This window comes from Nycticebus coucang, chromosome 10 (assembly GCF_027406575.1).
Source record: "Nycticebus coucang isolate mNycCou1 chromosome 10, mNycCou1.pri, whole genome shotgun sequence".
Classification (NCBI taxonomy): domain Eukaryota; kingdom Metazoa; phylum Chordata; class Mammalia; order Primates; family Lorisidae; genus Nycticebus; species Nycticebus coucang.
Genome location: NC_069789.1, coordinates 87,080,617 through 87,099,331, shown reverse-complemented (window position 1 = coordinate 87,099,331; position 18,715 = coordinate 87,080,617). Strand labels below are relative to the sequence as shown.

Genomic DNA, 18,715 nt, shown 5'->3' with positions numbered 1-18,715 from the left:
GTTTTTATAGTACTCAGAATGAGGTTTTGTATTTCTGTGGTATTAGTTGTAATATCTCTTTTTTCTTCTTCTTTCTTTTTTGAGACAGAGCCGCAAGCTGTCACCCTGCGTAGAGTGCTATGGCATCACAGCTCACAGCAACCTCCAACTCCTGGGCTCAAGCGAGTCTCCTGTCTCTGCCTCCCAAGTAGCTGGGACTACAGGTGCCCGCCACAATGCCGGGCTATCTTTTTTCATTTCTGATTGGGCTTATTAGGGTGCTTTTCTGTTTTCTGTTAATCTAGCAAGAGGTCTGTTGATTTTTATCTTTTCAAACAACCAACTTTTTGTTTCATTAATCTTCTGTATTTGTTATCTGTTTCATTTAGTTCTGGTCTGATCTTAGTTATTTCTTTTCTTCTGCTAGGTTTGGGATTATTTGTTTTTTCTTTTCTAATTTCTTGAAATAATTTGTTAAATTGTTGATTTGCAATTTTTCCAGAGTTTCTGATGTAGGCATTTAAGGCTATGAATTTCCTCTTAGGACTGTTTTTGCTGAATCCCACAGGTTTTTGATAACTTGTATCCTTTTTTGTTTAGATCAAAGAATCTTAAGATTGCCATCTTAATTTCCTCCTTGACCCAAAAATCATTCAGCAGTAAGTTTTTTAATTTCCATGACTTTGTACAGAATTGTTTCTGTTGGAGATTATTTCTAATTTTATTACACTGTGGTCTGAGAAAAGACATGGTATAATTTCTATTTTTTTGAAAATTTTCAGACATTTTGTGGCCTAAGATGTCAATCATGGAGAATATTCCATTTACCGATGAGGATAATCTGTAAAGAACTCATGCAAATCAGCAAGAAAAAAGCAAACCACCCCATTAAAAAGTGGCAAAAGACAGAAACAGAAGCTTCTTTGTTTTTTTTGTTTTTTGAGACAGTCTCCATCACCCTTGGTAGAGTGCTGTGATGTCATCATAGCTAACAGCAACCTCAAACTCTTGAGCTCAAGTGATACTCTTGCCTCAGCCTCCCTAGTAGCTGGAACTACAAATACTTGCCACCATGCCTGCCTAGAATTTTCTATTTTTAGTAGAGATGGGAGTCTTCCTCAGGCTGGTCTCAAACTGCTAAGCTCAAGCAATCCACCTGCCTCAGCCTCCCAGAGTGCTAGGATTATAAGTATAAGCCACTGAGTCAGAGTCTGGCTAAACAGCAGCTTTTCAAAGGAAGACAGACTAATAATGGTCAATAAACATCATATGAAAAAAATGCTCAACATCTCTAATCAGGGAAATGCAAATCAAAACCACAATGAGATATCAGGTGAGATAGCAACTCCACTAAGAATGGCTCTTATTAAAAAGTCCCAGAACAACAGATGCTGTCATGGACACAGAGAGAAAGGAATACTTACACACCGTTGGTGGGACTGCAAACTAATATAACCTCTATGGATAGTAGTATGGAGATAACACAAAGAACTAAAAGTAGACCTATCCTTTGATCCAGCAATCTCACTATGACGTCTTTACCTAAAGGGAAAAAAAGACATTGTATTCAAAAGACACTTGCACTCAAATGTTTATAGCAGCACAATGCACAATTGCAAAGACATGGAAAAAGCCCAAGTGCCCATCAATACGTGAGTGGATCAATAAAATGTGGTGTATATATAACATGGAGTACTACTCAACCATAAGAAAATGGTGATCTAGTATTCTCTGTAACAACTTGGAGGGAAATGGAAGACCATTATTCTAAGTCAGGTATTGCAAGAATGGAAAAGTAAACACTACATGTACTCAATTATAAACTGGAATCAGTCAATCAACATTTATATGTACAAATGGAAGTAAAACTCAATGGAAATCAAGGGTGAGGGAAGTTGATGGGTAAATTCACACTAAATGGGTACAATGCACACTAACTGGGTGATAGGTACACTTACAACTTTGGCTCAAAACATACAAAAGCAATTTGTGTAAACCTTGTAATATTCTGAAAATAAATAAGAAACTCTAAGCATAGAAAAAAGACAAGCAGAAAATTAATCTATCATCCTCAGCATGCCTGAACTTTCTGTCACCACCAGCCACCTATTCCTAGCCTGGGGCAAAGCCCCGCACCCTCTGGTAACTGGTAACGACAGGAGATGAAGCCAGAGGACACTTTCAATGCCCTCCCTGGACAGCATCATTAACTTTATGTGGTCTTCAACTATACTAAATACAAATTTCAAAGCATTAAAAAAAATACACAGAAATTGCCTTCAGAACATACACTTATAATAGAGCGTAAGATTTTAGAGATGGGCAGTTCTATGACATTATAAGGTCCTAATGTATGGTCATGAATGTAGATGGCTGAGTAATAAAATTAGAGCTGATATTTACAGAGTACTTAACTATTTTTAGGGACTCTGCTAAGTGGTTTCAAGTTGAGTATCCTGAGTTTAATTTCTAAACAATGTTAGTAGGTACTCTGGTTGCCATTTAGGCATTAAAAAAAAAAAAAAAAGACTTCTAAGAGTTTAAATAACTAGCCCCAAGTCACAGCTAAGAAGCAGCAGAAGCTAATTTCTAATCAAGAATCTAAAGCCTTTGCTCAACATTATAGACTACTTCCCAAACCTCCCTGATAATCATTTGGGAATGTTAAAAATAGATCAAGTCTAGTAAATTAATTAAAGCATTACTTACCAATTGTCTAGTGTGCTGGTCTCTATTCTAATTGCTACAGTTGAGGTGAGCAAAGAGACCCTGCCTCTGGAGCCTAAGTTCTAGTGCAGAGTTTCTCGAGCTCAGCATTGATAATACTTTTCTGGGTAACCCATGCATTGTAGGATGTTTAGTAGCGTTCTTGGATTCTACCCACTAGAAAATCCAATAGTATTTCCCCAGCAGTGTCAACCCTAAATCTCAAATATATGGGGATAGGGAGTGCAAAATATCCACATTTGCTCCCAATTGACAATAACTGTTAAAATAGTAAAAAGAGTAATAAATTTCAGGTGGTAGTATTATAAAAACCAGCAGGGCAGACATGATAACTCACACCTATAATCCTAGCACTCTGGGAGGCAGAGGTGGAAGAATCCCTTGAGCTCAGGAGTTCTAAGCCAATCTGAGCAAGAGTGAGACCCATCTCTACTAAAAATAGAAAAAAATCAGCCAGGTATTGTGGCAAGTGCCTGTAGTCTCAGCTACTCAGGAGGCTAAGGCAAGGAGGATCGCTTGAACCCAGGAGTTTGAGGTTGCAGTGAGTTAGGCTGACTTTGTGGCCCTCCAGCATGGGCAACAGAAGGAGACTGTCTACAAACAAAAACAAAACAGGGTAAGAATGTAGAGAGAAAGGGTAAAGTCAGTAAGGATGAAATTCATAGAATGGTTGGTACCATGGTTGTGATGTGTAAATTTGGCTACCCAACTCCCAAGTTAACTATTCAAACACTAAGTGTTACTGAGAAGGTATTTTGCATATGTAATTAAAGTCCTTTATTAATTCACTTAAAGATTATCCTGGATAACCTGGGTGTCCCTGATTAAATCAGTCAAAGGTCTTAAAATCAGGATGCGTTTGGTTTTCCTGAAAAGCATGGAATTTTTTACCCTGCTTTTGTCTTCTTCCCTCCTTCATTTCCAGGGGACAAAACCTTCAAACTGTTGGGGGAGAGGGGAGGGAGGAACTGCCTGCATCCTCCACTCCTGCTTGCTTGGCCTGCAGATTTTGGTCTTGCTTAACCAAGTCCAATTGTGTAAGCCAATTCCTTGCTATAAATATCTATTCACCTCCTACTGATTGTCCTTCTGACTGAAACTTAACACAGCCTGGACAAACCTCCCTAGTGTTACTTTTTAGAGACATAAATACATTGAAAATACATGGAAGAGCATTCTGGGTTGGGCAAAGAGAAAGCAGAGTACAGGCTTGAAGGCGAGAGCAAATCTAGTGGGTTCAGTGGGTTCAAGGAATGGCAAAATGCCAGACTGTTTAAACCAGAGAGGTGGGAGATGAGCTCTGGTGAAGGCAGGAGGCTCATAAAGGTGAGATAAGATCATATGAACATTAAAGTTCACAGTAAGCAGTTTGTACTTTAAGCCTAATAGGAAGCTGTAAGAGATTTTTAAGTAAAGGGATATAATGATTTGAAAAGATTTCTCTGGCTGCTTTGTGGAAAACTAACTATAAAGGCACAGTGGGGAAACAGAGAAACTGGCGAGGAAGCTAAAAATTCAAACAAAATAATAATGGCTTGATCTTGGGTGCATAGGCTAGGAAAAATATCTTTTCCTTCCACTCAGCTTAAATTTATTGGGTGAGGTTCCTGTAACAAAATAGATTAATTATAGCATACAAATCTTTTTAATGTAAGTTTCACATGACAAGGGAATCTTCATAAAGAAATGAAGACCCAAAGAAACAGTTAAACCTTAGTGTTTCTTATGGTAGATGTGATGAAGAATGGAGAGTTCTGGGAAAATCCGATAGGGCAAAATGAATGATATAGGGTTAATAAACTGAGGGCAACTTAGCAGGGTCTGATGTTCATATTCCTGCCTCTGTGTTTTCAGAGGTAAGGATGCTCCTTTCCTTCAGGTATAACGACAGCACCGCTCACAGGAAGGTTTAATGACCTGCTTTAGGGGAGCACGAAGGAAGATCAGACACATTCTTGCACAAGAATTCCTTCAGTGTATGGCATCTTAGCATATTGACAATTATCACAATTGTGCAATTGCCACAATTGTCAATGTGCTAAGATGCCATATTTTGAGGTAGCATGGGGTTCATCCTATCAGGTGTTTCTCAACATATTTTGAAGAGGAGGCTGCTAACTCTCAACATATTTTGAAGATTAAGCCAGCAAGATATACCATAAAATAGGTTGTAGGGCATGAGACTGAAAACTCAAAAGTATGACTACTTAGCATGAGCAACTAAGATAATGTGATGATCATTCACTGCATTAGGTCAAGCTTTCACCCAGTGTAATGGGATATTTGTTCTTATTATTTAATAATTCCAGGTTACTGGTTGGACATTTAATTAATTAATTTATTTATTTTTTTGGTAGAGACAGAGTCTCACTTTATGGCCCTCGGTAGAGTGCCATGGCATCACACAGCTCACAGCAACCTCCAACTCCTGGGCTTAAGCGATTCTCTTGCCTCAGCCTCCCGAGTAGCTGAGACTACAGGCGCCCGCCACAACACCCAGCTATTTTTGGGTTGCAGTTCGGCCGGGGCCGGGTTTGAACCCGCGACCCTCGGTATATGGGGCCCGCACCTTACCAACTGAGCCACAGGCTCAACCCTATGGTTGGACATTTAAAAAACAGTTGAATTAATATACAATAAAATACACAGCTCCCAGGAGTTCATTTCATGAATCTTGAGAATTGTTATCTAACGGTGTAACATTCCTAGCATCTTGGAAAATTCTCCTCTGGACATTCTGTATAACCTACAAAAAGTTTCTTTTGGTTATAAAAGTTTATAAAAGTTTCTTGTAGGTTATACAGAAGGTCCAGAGGGGAATTTATATTTACATCACACAAATATAAATGTATGGCTTAGTATTTCTAAAGTGAACTCAGCTATCTAACCAACATGCAAATCAAGAAAAGGAATATAACCTGGACTTCAAAAGCCCCCTGGTGGCTCATTTTTATCATTGCCCGAACAAGGCTTTGAGGGTTTAGACGTCAACGCCATTTCTTTTGTGAAATTCATGCAGGCTGTTTCGGTAACCCATTCTGGACAGTTATTTCCGATTCTTTACTACGATCACAGCCTCCATTTTTCTAGTAGCTTTCTTCCTTCTGACTTGCTGATTCTAGTCATTACATTGGGCGATCTAAAACGTGCGGGCTATTTGACCTCTCAGGGGTAAGATTTCAACCGTGTTGTAGATATCTTGATGCCAGAGCCTAAAATAATCTGAAAAGTGGGCTTTCCGGGATCTCCCTGAGTCAGGGAGGCTAGAACCAGGACAGAACACATACCTAGGAAAAGCAATTTGCTATTCTCTTAAACGGTCAACAGGCTCACGAATCCAAACCAAAGTGAGCACCACACTCTTTGAATGGCCTGAAAAGGTCTGAGGCAGCAGGAAAGCGCGCTCCTCAAGTTCCAGAGGCAAAGGCGGGACGGAAACTGCTGCCACAGGAACCTCACCTTTTATCAGCCGCCTTAACCTTAACCCGGGCAGGTCACGTGCCCAAAGCAACCACATCCGCTACCGCGGCCAATGATGACGCCACCACGCTGGAGATGCTAGACCTCCGTGACGTCTCCGGCGCGACAAAACCCACTGAAAATCAAACTGTTGCCTTCAGGAAACCTCCACGCCTAACGCATTCATTCATTCTCACTTCCACAGAGCTAGGCTGCTTCCTTTCCCCTTTCTCTCGCGTAAGCTCACTAGCTTAGACAAGATGGCGGCCTGGAGTCCCGGAGAGGACGGAAACAAACGGCTCTCCAGCCAACTTCCGACTCGGACTCTGAAGACGGGTACGCTATTTCCGGGGCCGGGTTAAGGCAGCCTTTCCGAGTTGCGGCTGCGCAGCCAGGGCAAACGCGGTTGAAGTATAATACATGCTGTTGTCAGGGCGGGAGGAAGAGGCGGGTTCTCCTCCCGAAGTACTGGTTAGCTCGCGAGAGGTTGACGTTGCTAGGAGGCTCGGCGGGAGGGCGGGGCCAGGCTCGACGGGGCGGGGCTGGCCGAGGCGGGCGGTGCTCCCGGTGGGCGGTGGCGGCGGCCTCGCGAAGGTTCCAGAGCTGCAGCGTGCGGAGGGTGGGCGGTGATCGCGCGCAGGTCGGGTCGGGTGTGCGCACAGGCTGCGGACACCGCGACTTGTGCCGTGGAGTCTGCCTTCGGGGTGAGCGCGCTCGCCGCGGCATTTCCTCCTCTCTCCTTTGCGTGGCTGCAGCTTGGGCCTTCGGCCTGACCCAGCCCCACTATGGCTTCAGCTTTGGAAGAGGTAAGGGGTCCGGCCTCATCGTACTCAGGCTCCCCTGATGGAGCTGCTTCGCCGGTCATTCGCTCCCATCGCGCCGTTTGTGTGTTCCGAACCGCCCTGCGGTGACCCGATCTCGCGCCTTCCCCCGTGGCCGCCTCCTTAGTCCCTCTCGCGTTGTTGAGGCCCCAGGTTTCCCCTCCGGCTCCCACCTGGCTCACCTGCCGCGGCCCCTGGCCCCAGGTCCTGGTGCGGGTGGGCGGCAGGGTGTGAGTGCAGGTAGTGCCGATGGGGGATGTGTGAGGGCTGGTCACCTTCACGTTTCCTCCAGGCCCTTTCCTCTCCCGTTTTATTAGCTTTAGGACAGGACTCTTAATTAAATTAAAGATGTTTGTAAAAATTGAGTATCATTTCGTGGCAGAAGGCAGTTGGAGGGTGAGAGGTCTTTGTCCCAACACTTTCTTAATATCTGCTCAGTGCATGAGAGTAGCGGTGTTACTTGGGGCAAGTTATTTTCTTCTTCGTGCCACAGTAGTATCCATTTCGTAGGATTGTTAAAACATTAAGCATTATTTCTAAGTATTTAAACCAGTGCTTGGCAGATAGCAATCTGCTATATAACGGTGGGAAATTGGCCTGTTAAAAAAGCTCTCTGAACTTCTGAACGGGGAGAATGAACTTTTTTGGAGACTTGGTTAAGTTACAAGATGGAGATATGACTTGCATTGCTCTTTAGGATGCAAAGACATGGTGCTGTTTGTTACAGTGTCTAATAACTAGATTTGCTTCCTGGTAATTTCCCCGTTTATGAAGAACGAATACTGGGAAATCTCAATACCTTTAAGAAAAGAAATCTGTTGTAAATGAAGAGAAATTAGGAGGTACATGTGTCTTAAGTATTAGTTGGGGTAGCTTACTACAAGTTTAAGATAGGCCTTGGGTACCGTGTGCCCTCAGAACTCTGAGGTGGCTTTACAGTCACACATGAGATAGTTCAGTGATATTACTCTTCTTAAAAGGAAGGAACTTTTCTCAATTTAGGTATTTTAGAAATACGCATTTAAAAGCACTTCATTTTTGTTTGCTTGAACTAAAATTTAACTTTTTAGCCATTTTAAAGTGTACAATTAAGTGGGGTTTTGGTATATTATGCACAATAATATGCAGCCATCACCACTGGTTTCAGAATATTTTTACCACCCCACAAAGAAACCCATTAAGTGTCTTTTAAACAATTGCTCCCCATTCCTCTGTCCCCTAACACTGACAACCACTAAGCTACTTTCTGTTTTGTAGGTTTGTCTGTTCTGGGCATTGCATATAAATGGACTCAAACTATATATAGTATTAGGGTTTTGGCCTCCTTAGCATGTGTTCAGGTTCACCCATGGTGTAGAATGTATCAGTACACATGGCACACTTTTATACTTCTTAGGCTTTTTATGAGTGAATAACACTCCATTATATGAATATTTAGCACATTCATTTTGTTCAGCCATTCATCAGTTGGTGAACATTTGTGTTTTTGACTATTATGCTGCTGTGAATACTTGTGTACACATTTTTTTGTGTGGGTATGTGTTCAAGTCTGAGAGGTATCCCTAGGAATGGAATTGCTCCATCATAATGGTAACTATTTGAAAAACTAGACTGTTTATAAAATGGCATCATTTTTATTTCCACAAGAAATGTATGAAGGTTCCAGTTTTTCCACATCATTTGTTATTTTCTGGAGTGTTTTGTTACCCTAGTGCTGTCAGGTGGTGTCTTGAGGATTTGATGTGCATTTCCCTAATGACTAAGGATGTTGAGCATCTTTATGTATTTGATGACCATCTGTACATTTTTGGAGAAATGTCTGCCTATGTCTTTTGCCCATTTTTGAGGCGTTTTGATTTTAATGTCTCCAAGTGAAGAATTTGGAAATACATTAGAAGATAAGCTTGACTATCCATGGGTAAAATGAAAGGGAAATACTAGGGCAGCGCCTGTGGCTCAAGGAGTAGGGCGCCTGTCCCATATGCCAGAGGTGGCGGGTTCAAACCCAGCCCCGGCCAAAAACCAAAAAAAAAAAAAGGGAAATAACTATTTTTGTATATGGAAAACAAATGAATACCAAGGCTGTAAGGAAAATTAAAAGATAATAGATAAAAAATTGCTCATCTAGGACCTCTTAAAGTATGTATGCAGAAGCACCACCAAAGGGATCACCTGTGCTGGTTTCAAGTCTGCAAATAACAGAACTGAGGAACTACCTAAAATGGGCCTGGTTTAAGTTGCTTTAGTGGATACCTTACAAAAAAGTACGTTTGAGCCAAACGTACCAAAACTGGTAACATAAAAGGGCCTCGGAATTCCTTACTTAATTCCCAGTTTTTTCCTGCGTTTGCTAGAAAAAGGATTCCTGTTCCAGTCAGAAAGCAAAAACCTCTTGTACCAGACTATGGATTTGGTTAACAAAAACAAATAAAAATGCACCAAGCCTAAACAATACACTCGTTTTACTTCTCAGTATGTTAATTTTTTGGTATTAAAATAAATGTGATTTCTTTTTTGAAACCATTTTAGTAAAAAGATTACTTTGAACTAAAACATCTTGGTTTTGTGCTCAAAAGGTGAATTTGCATCTTATTTATTTTCTTTGTGTTAGTAATGAGTTTTTCTTGGGAGGGTAGAGTATGGACAGGAAGCTGGGCACAGTTGAACTTTTAATACCATCGTATCTGTTACTGATAGGCCTATGAGTTAAATGAGATAATAAAAGACTTAGGGTAAAAGAAAAGCATTGATTCTATCCTTGCATTTTATAAGTCTATTTGGAAACAAAGGCTTTCAAACTCTTGTACTTCTGATGCTTCCGATAATTATACTGAGATATCAAGCACTTAATGATTTTTATTTTGAGCTTCTGATATAATCTCGGGTTATAATATAAAGACTTTTCTGATCCAGTTGCTGGTTGTTGAGCCAGATATAAAGCCATTGTAAGAAAAATGAATCAGGCTCAGTGCATGTTCTCAGTGGTTAGGGCGCTGGCCACATACCCCAGAGTTGGCCGGTTCGAACCTGGCTGAGGCTTGCTAAACAATGACAACTACAACAAAAATAATAGCCGGCCATTGTGGTGGGTGCCTGTAGTCCCAGCTACTTGGGAGGGTGAAGCAAGAGAATTGCTTAAGCCCAAGAGTTTGAGGTTGCTTTGAGCTGTGACACCACAGCACTTTACAAAGGGCAACATAGTGAGACTCTGTCTCAAAAATAAAAAAAAAAATGAATCAGCTTGAAAAGACCTTAGGCTATTTGCAATATGTGAGAACATAATAAATGGGGGGAAAATTACAAGCCCATTACTTTTCTGTATGTCTTTAACTCTTGAACTTCATAAAATGTTGGCTTTATCTTTAGAAAGCAGAGAATTTTGGTAGGTGATGTATTGGCAAGAGAAGAAAACAAGAAACAAGGTGGCTTTTCATATTAAGTTTCCAAGAGTATTTTGTTTAAATATTCTGTCTAGGTTTTCCCTTCTGTGCAACGAACTTGTGAACTTCTGACTGTATGATTGAACAAACTTCAGAACAAGATTTTTTTCTTAACAGCAGAATAAAAAAATTTTTTTGTCTCTAAAATTCATACTTTTTTATGTTTGTTATGTGGATAGGAAAGAAGATTAGTGAGGAAGACTCACAGTAAAGCTTTCATTACCCCAGTAAAGTTGCTGTAGCATTTCACCACTATTAGTGTGTGTTCTCACATCTATTTTGTTTTAATACTGTATTTTAAAAATTTCTAACATCTGGTAACACTAGGACTAGATGTTATAAAGAACTATATAAACTTAAAGAAAAATTCTGTTCTACTTTAGAAATCACAACTTTCTTATAAACTGTGCTAATACAAAGACAGGTATCAGGCTACAGAGCTGGATAATTTAGGTTTGATTGCCTATTGTTTCAGATTGTTAGGTTTTCTTTTTTAAAAAGGAAGCTTGAATAATTTATAATTAGACAAGTTGGAGGAAAGAATTGAAGTAGCAACTCAATCCTAGAAATTTAGATGAACTCCTTAATTCTTAGCTTATTTCAGTAAATTGAAATAAATAATAAGCACCATATCAAACCATTCCCTTATATAGCTAACTTACTTTTGTTTTTAAAACACAGCTACAGAAAGATCTAGAAGAAGCAAAGGTGTTGCTGGAAAAAGCCACTAGGAAAAGAGTCCGTGATGCCCTTACAGCTGAAAAATCCAAGATTGAAACAGAAATCAAGAACAAGATGCAACAGAAATCACAGAGGAAAGCAGAACCTCTTGACAACGAAAAGCCAGCTGCTGTGGTTGCTCCCATTACAACAGGATATACGGTGAAAATCAGTAATTATGGTATGACTTGCACCCTTCCTTTCAGTTCTTTTGTCTTGGAGCAGCCTAATCCTCAGTCGTGATCACTAATTTTTAAAATAGTTTTGAGTGTGTGTTTTGGTGGCTTGGAAGAAGACCCATGGTTTTTATTTAACAAAGTGCTTTATGTTTTAAGTGATAAAAAGGAAAAGATATGTTGTAGAACAATGAGAGTTGTTCTCTAACAAGAGGGTAAGATGAGTTAGTACACAGATGATGAGTAGCAACGAGGAAGAAACTATTCTGAAATACATCCAGTATATATGGAACACAGCTGTGTTGTTTAGTCCTATTTTACCTTTCACTCAGCCACAGCTGTCAGATTAGCAGAGGAAAAGAATCTAGCTAAATTTAAGAAATATTTTTGAGCATGTAGTATGCCACTATTGTGCTTAAACTTATAGATACAGAACAGTAACTAATCCAAATTCCTTCTCACGGTGGGATTAGGACACAGACATAAAACAATACCACACTACTCCCCCTCAGTGGAATGTAAACTTTTGTTTGGAAGCTTTGCAGCTGGAATCTGAGTGGTGAGTTTTCATTAGGACTAAGACAAGTCTTATTTCTGTTTGTGCTCACGGTATCTAGCACATAATAAGTACTTAATATTTGAGTACTAAACTGAACAGAGATTTATAAAGTATTATTGGAAGATGGCTGAAGAAATAATGGATGTGAGGAACACTCAGGGAGAATTAGAAGACAGTTGAGTTTGAAGGGTGAATAGTATGTTCAGCAAGAGGAAAGGAAAGAAACTCCATGAGCAAAAACATGAATTAGACACTTGACATAATGTTTTGAGTATTGTTATGGTGAAAAGCACTGTGCACGCTATGCTTAGGAAAAGTTCTGTGAACTGGGGGTGATTGCTTGTGCCTGTACTCAATCCTAGCTACTTGGGAGGCTGGGGCAGGAGGATCTCTTGAAGCCAGGAGTTCAAGGCTAGCCTGGGCAAAATAGAACCTGTCCCTTAAAAAACAGAATAAATGTACTGTAGTGCTATAGGAGAAGCACCCCCATGTATGTCAGTTGACTGTAGGAAATTGCTCTGAAGGTATTTTATGGCGTTTTAACGAGGAACATAGATTTTTGTTTAGAGAGAAACTTGTCAGTTGGAAGATGGATTGAATAAAGGGGAAGAAACTAGATGAAGCTGTACAGAAGTCTAGGTCATCTTTGATTAACACTACATTCTATAAGACTAAGTGAGGACCGGGATATGTATGTGTGTGTGTATGTGTATTCTTGATGAATACAAGATGCTTTTTGTGTGGTTGGCAGAATTCCTCTAGGTTAGAGACTAATGTATATAATTTGATAACATATACTGTAAAGGCATTTAATAGATATTGGTAGGTTAGTCAAATTAGTGGGTCTGAAGAACTAGATCTTTTCAATATATATTCTACTTTCTCCTGGAAAGGAATTGAGAAAGCTAGGATTGCATTTGTTACACTGATTACAGAATAGAAATGATTATGAAATTAGACAATACATTTCCCCCCAGTTTTTGGCCGGGGCTGGGTTTGAACCCACCACCTCCAGCATATGGGGCCTGCGCCCTACCCCTTTGAGCCACAGGCGCTGCCCGACAATACTGATTTCTAGCTATCTAGTTTAGTAGAGCACTATTTTGCAGTAGGACAGAATTATCAGAATTATTTCTGTGTAAGGGCTAAATATGCAAATCTTTTTTTTTTGTGAGAGACAGAACCTCAAGCCGTTACCCTGGGTAGAGTGCTGTGGCATCACAGCTCACAGCAAGCTCCAACTCCTGGGCTTAAGCAATTCTCTTGCCTCAGCCTACCAAGTAGCTGGAACTACAGGTCCCCGCCATGACGCCCGGCTATTTTTTGGTTGTAGTTGTTATTGTTGTTTGGCAGGCCCAGGCTGGATTCGAACCCACCAACTCTGCTGTATGTGGCTGGTGCCTTAGCCGCTTGAGCTACAGGCGCCAAGCCTAAATGTGCAAATCTTAAAGTATTTAACCATCATTTTTATTTTAAAGAGTAAGAAGAGCCTGGGCTTTATATTCAGAACTTAGACTTGAATCTGAATTGTACCTATTGTTAGAACCTAATTTAGGGTTAGGCAGAGTGCTTTGAGGCTCAGTTTCTTAGTCTAGAAAATTTCCTTTGTTTTTTCATGTTTCTAATACCGGTTTCTCATTTTTATTTTACTGTTTTATTATGAACCATGTGTATTTGCCGTTTGACAGGTAGTTTCAAAGACTTACTTATGGCACATCTTTTTTGTTGTTGCTAGGATGGGATCAGTCAGATAAGTTTGTGAAAATCTACATTACCTTACCTGGTGTTCATCAAGTTCCCACTGAAAATGTGCAGGTGCATTTCACAGAGAGGTGAGTAACATTAAGAAATTATCTTCGCAGAGGAAGGACAGTGATCATTAAGAGTTTATCTTACGGTGCTCTTTCCTTTGCAGTTTCTAAAATTCTCCTTAAATTTGCAATTTAATTATTCTTTACATTTACTTTGAAGGAGGTGGGGTGAATGTTAAATTTATCTCGAATGGCCAAATGCATACCTTCAAATAAGGCTGATAACTTTTTTCCCCACAAGAATTATAGCTACCTTTTCTAGGACCAGAAAGTTAATGTATGTACTATTGTATTGTAGGTCATTTGATCTTTTGGTTAAGAATCTAAATGGGAAGAGTTACTCCATGATTGTGAACAATCTCTTGAAACCGATCTCTGTGGAAGGCAGTTCAAAAAAAGTAAGTGTTTTTTGGGTCATAAAAAAACTTCATTAGATTGGGACTTCATTAAATTGAACCTTGCTGATTTAGAATTGAGGTGAACTAGAATTGATTTCTCCTCTAACAGGGACCAGCAAATTATAGCCTGCTACCTATGTTTTTAAATAATGTTTTATTGGAAGATTACCATGTTTATTTGTGTGATGTTGTGGTTGCTTTTGCAGTACAGCGTCAAAGTTAAGTAGCTGCAACAGACCATGACCCATGAAGCCTAAAATATTTACTGCCTGACCTTTTATAGAAAGTTTGCCAACTTCTGTTTTAGAAGAACAGATTATTTCCCTCCTGATTTTTTTTTTTTTTTTTTTGTGAGACAGTCTCAAGCTGTCACACTGGGTAGAGTGCTGTGGCATCACAGCTCACAGCAACCTCACACTCTTGGATTTAAGCTATTCTCTTGCCTCAGCCTCCCAAGTAGCTGGGACTACAGGCGACGCCACAACGCCAGGCTATTTTTGGTTGTAGTTATCATTGTTGTTTGGCAGGCCCAGGCTGGATTTGAACCCTCCAGCTCCAGTGTATGTGGCTGGCGCCCTAGCCGCTGAGCTACAGGCGCCAAGCCTCCCTCCTGAATTTAATCCAGTATTTGTATAAACTTTTGAAGTGGATAAGGTAACACTTCTGTGTTTTAATGCCAACTTTACCACTTATTGTGACCTTTGCTAGCGTAAACACTCCATGCCTCAGTTTCCCCACTTATGCAGCAGTTATAATTTATTCACAAAGTTAAAATGATACACTGAAATGAAATGTTGTATGTAAAGTGCTTAAATGATGGTAGTACTGTTAGAAGCACTGTGTGTAATGATGGTAATATTGTTAGAAGCACTGTGTGTAAGATTCTGATATGTAAAAGGAGGTTTTAAGCACTTAGCCTGATTAGAGTTAGTGGAAGCCATAAAGATAATGAAAATGTTTTTTAAAAACTTTTTTCTTGGCTGGGAGCAGTGGGCTCAAGCCTGAAATCCTAGCATTCTGGGAGGCCAAGGTGGGTGGATTGCCTGAGTTCACAGTTTCGAGACCAGCAAGACCCCATCTCTAAAAATAGGCAGGTATTGTAGGAGGGGCACCTATAGTCCCAGCTACTTGAGAGTTAAGGCAAGAGAATCGTTTAAACCCATGAGTTTGAGGTTGCTGTGAGCTGTAACGCCACAGCGTTACAAAGTGAGTCTGTGTCTCCAAAAAATATATATACATTTTTTTATTTTTCACTAATTCAGATAATCCTTCTTTTCTCCCTAATTTGAATAAAGGAGGTTTATTGCATCAGGCACAATGGACATGCTATTCAGCCATCTGTTTATAGTTTCATAGCACAAAGGTGGTATTAAAATACAGTTTATTAATTAGTTGTGTCTTTCTGCACTCTTCATCCACCAATCACATAGTTGAAGGAATACTTGAAAGATTTCATGGTCATTGTTGACAGTGTATTTTGCTTTCCCCTTTCTCACTTTCCATACCCCTTATCTTGCCCTGGTACTGCCTTACATGACCTGATAGCTTGCCTGTCCCTGACTTACTATATTTCTCCTCTAAGAACTATAACCCACAATCCTTTTCTTCTTCAAACCAAGATCATCCCATCTTGAAGCCATTTTACTTGCTATGCCAACTGCTCAGAAAGGTCAATTTTACTTATTTATGGTCTTTCTTCTCCATGAGTGCTCAAAGTCTGGCGTATTCCTAGAAGGAATATTGCTAGCACCCAGAATAAATCCTCTAAATACTGACATTAGTTTGTTGAATAAATAATTGTCTTGTAACTATTCATGCTTATCTTCACATATTCTAAGTTCTAACTGTTTTCCTGCATTTCTTCCAGGTTAAGACTGATACAGTTCTTATCTTATGCAGAAAGAAAACAGAAAATACACGATGGGACTACTTAACTCAGGTTGAAAAAGAATGCAAAGAAAAAGAGTGAGTCTTAGAGAATTTTCTTTAAGATTTTTAATCTATTTTTTTCCTGGGATTAAAGGTTTTTAGTGGTTTGTTTTTAATGGAATAATAGAGCTGTGTAGTCCATGGTTTGACCATTTACCTTTTGATACCCACTGACTTAAGCTGATTTGTCTTATATTTTAACTGTTAGAACCTACCTGGAGAGGGCCACTTGTCCAGCAAGTTGCTTTTTAAGAAGATCTTTGTTATGCTTGGCTCTTTAGTTCATAAGGGTTCTTAACTCTGAGTACATTGCCACATATTCCAGGAATTGCCAGATATTCCATTTTAGTAGCTTCAGAGAGACTCAGATACCCATGTACATCGAATTCCTCAGATGTTCTGAACATGTAGCTTCACTGTGACTGGTTTAGAGTAAAAAAGATAAGAGTATTTTATCCTTCTTAATAATGACTGCTTTAAAAAGTGTTTACTCAACGATACTTCCATACTGGGTCAGTTGTTCCTCTGCTTTAAATTTCCTCCTGCAGTGGTAGTATACTCCATTAAGTCTGGGAGCTGTCCACATTTCTCTTTTTCTCTCTGGTAGCCAGCCTGCATTTGGGATGTGGTTGGCTAGACTTAGTCTTATTGGACTATGTGGGGAATTGATCTTAAATATATACTGAATTACCTGAGTATAGGATTCTGTCTCATTGTATCCCCAGTGCTTTAGTACAGAATCTGGCATTTAATACATGAATCGGATTAATTGATTAAACGTAATTGTTACTTAGCCCAGCCGGGACATTCACTGAACTAGAGTTACTGACCACATTAATTAAAGACAGTGCTCTCACCACCATGCCCAGATCCATGTATCTCAGGCTTAAGAGGAGGACTTTTCAAATTAAAAATGTATGAGCTTCAGTATGAACCCACATGTAATGTATGTTTTTTTTCCTTCAATAAAAGTATTTTTTTTTTTAGGCTCAGTGCCCATGGCTCAATGAGTAGGGCGCTGGCCACGTACACCAAAGCTGGCGGGTTCAAGCCCAACCCAGGCCTACTAAAAACAACAATGACAACTGCAACCAAAAAACAGCCAGGCGTCCTGGCGGGTGCCTGTATTCCCAGCTACTTGAGAGGCTGAGGCAAGAGAATCGCTTAAGCCCAGGGGTTTGCGGTTGCTGTGAGCTGTGACGCCATGGCACTGTACCGAGGGCGACATAGTGAGACTCTATCTCAAAAAAGTATTTTTTTCAAATTATGAGGAAACATGCTTTAGCAAGTCAGAAAAGTAAACACTTAACCTGCTAAAAATCCCACTGCCCCAAGAATAACCCCTGTTTTGATATGACCACTCTTGAATGTACCAAGTATGTGCATTTTGGGGTATGTATTGTTTTCATTAAGATGAATTTGAATTATGTTCTGATTATGAATATCTTTGGATACTCTTCTCTATCCTTCCATTCGTACCAGTGTTAAAACCTAAATTGTATCTTTCCATGCTTTCATTTCTTATTTATTGTGCATGTTTTCTTTTTAATAGAAAGCCCTCCTATGACACTGAAACAGATCCTAGTGAGGGACTGATGAATGTTCTAAAGAAAATTTATGAAGATGGAGATGATGATATGAAGCGAACCATTAATAAAGCTTGGGTGGAATCAAGAGAGAAGCAAGCCAAAGGAGACACAGAATTTTGAGACTTTAAAGTGTTTTTGGGAACTGTGATGTGGATATATTGATGTTTCCAATAAGGGAATGTTGGTGAGGTGCATATATAAATTTGACCAGTAACTATTTACACAACCTCCTTCTAAGTAAGAGCAATGAATTCTCCATTTCCTATTGGAGGATTTGTTGAAATAAATATGCTTATTAAACATTTCCTGAAAAGATGGTTTCATTAGTATACTGGTCATTTTCTTGAAGAAAGGGTCATATTGCATTATCATGTGAAATGTAAAAAGCAAGTCCTGCCTAATGAAAATGCTACATTCTATGTATTTTGGTTCAGCTAAGAGGTAGAAAAGTGAAAGTATGTACCTTTGAGTTCCTGACATCAGCTCCGACCAATGTAAGAATAAGTAAGAGTAAAATCTGAATTTTTACATAAAATACAAATCTGTGTCTGTACTTGACGGTCACAAGAGAGTGGCTAATCCCTTATCAGCTTAAGCAATGCATATATCATGCACTGATAATCCACTCACAGATATTTCTATCTAGATACAAATATATTTGTTTATGAATATAGACTAGAAACTAGTCAGGCATAGATAAATATCTTTGTGTAGAACCAATTAACAAGTCTCGCTGTAGGTCAGATAGCCTACAAAAGTAATAACCATAAAGCAAGAAAAGAATTGAAAGTCTGTCCTGTGTTCAATAAAGTTAAAATTTTCTTCAATGGAACAGTTTTATTATCTGTCCAGGATTATGTCAGAAAAGTCAGGTTTCTGGGGGGAAATTTTTTATTGCCCCTGTAATCGAGCCAGAGCAAGTTGCCTATGATCTCCATTACTACATTGTATTTGAGGTAAAAGGCAATGATGTTAACCCGGGAAAAATCTAAATGGACCAACCAAAAACTGCTATAATTAAAAAGAAAATTTGGAAAAAGTAGTAGGATTTAAAATTAAAATACAGAAATAGGCTATACATGTATACAGGATAGCTGTTAGTGAATA

General features: G+C 39.5%; 1 protein-coding gene across 2 annotated transcripts; it reads left to right on the top strand.

Moving 5' to 3' along the window:
• The first annotated feature begins 6,225 nt into the window (after positions 1 to 6,225).
• On the top strand, positions 6,226 to 18,010 carry CACYBP (calcyclin binding protein). 2 transcript variants are annotated; one of them, XM_053605952.1, is made up of 6 exons: positions 6,226 to 6,501; positions 11,108 to 11,327; positions 13,617 to 13,713; positions 13,991 to 14,090; positions 15,958 to 16,055; positions 17,572 to 18,010. In XM_053605952.1, exons 2-6 carry the CDS (start codon positions 11,222 to 11,224, stop codon positions 17,726 to 17,728), a joined length of 558 nt encoding a protein of 185 aa, XP_053461927.1. In that variant the 5' UTR covers positions 6,226 to 6,501; positions 11,108 to 11,221; the 3' UTR covers positions 17,729 to 18,010. The 2 variants fall into 2 exon arrangements, with proteins under 2 accessions (XP_053461927.1, XP_053461926.1); XM_053605951.1 differs by lacking the exon at positions 6,226 to 6,501 and adding an exon at positions 6,804 to 6,971.
• The last annotated feature ends 705 nt before the right edge of the window (positions 18,011 to 18,715 follow it).

Bases quoted from the DNA above. Each gene is read 5' to 3' on its own strand.
- CACYBP (XM_053605951.1), top strand. From the start codon at position 6,951: ATGGCTTCAGCTTTGGAAGAG. The intron at 6,972-11,107 runs GTAAGGGGTCCG...TTTAAAACACAG, and splicing joins TGGCTTCAGCTTTGGAAGAG to CTACAGAAAGATCTAGAAGA. The intron at 11,328-13,616 runs GTATGACTTGCA...TGTTGTTGCTAG, and splicing joins GGTGAAAATCAGTAATTATG to GATGGGATCAGTCAGATAAG.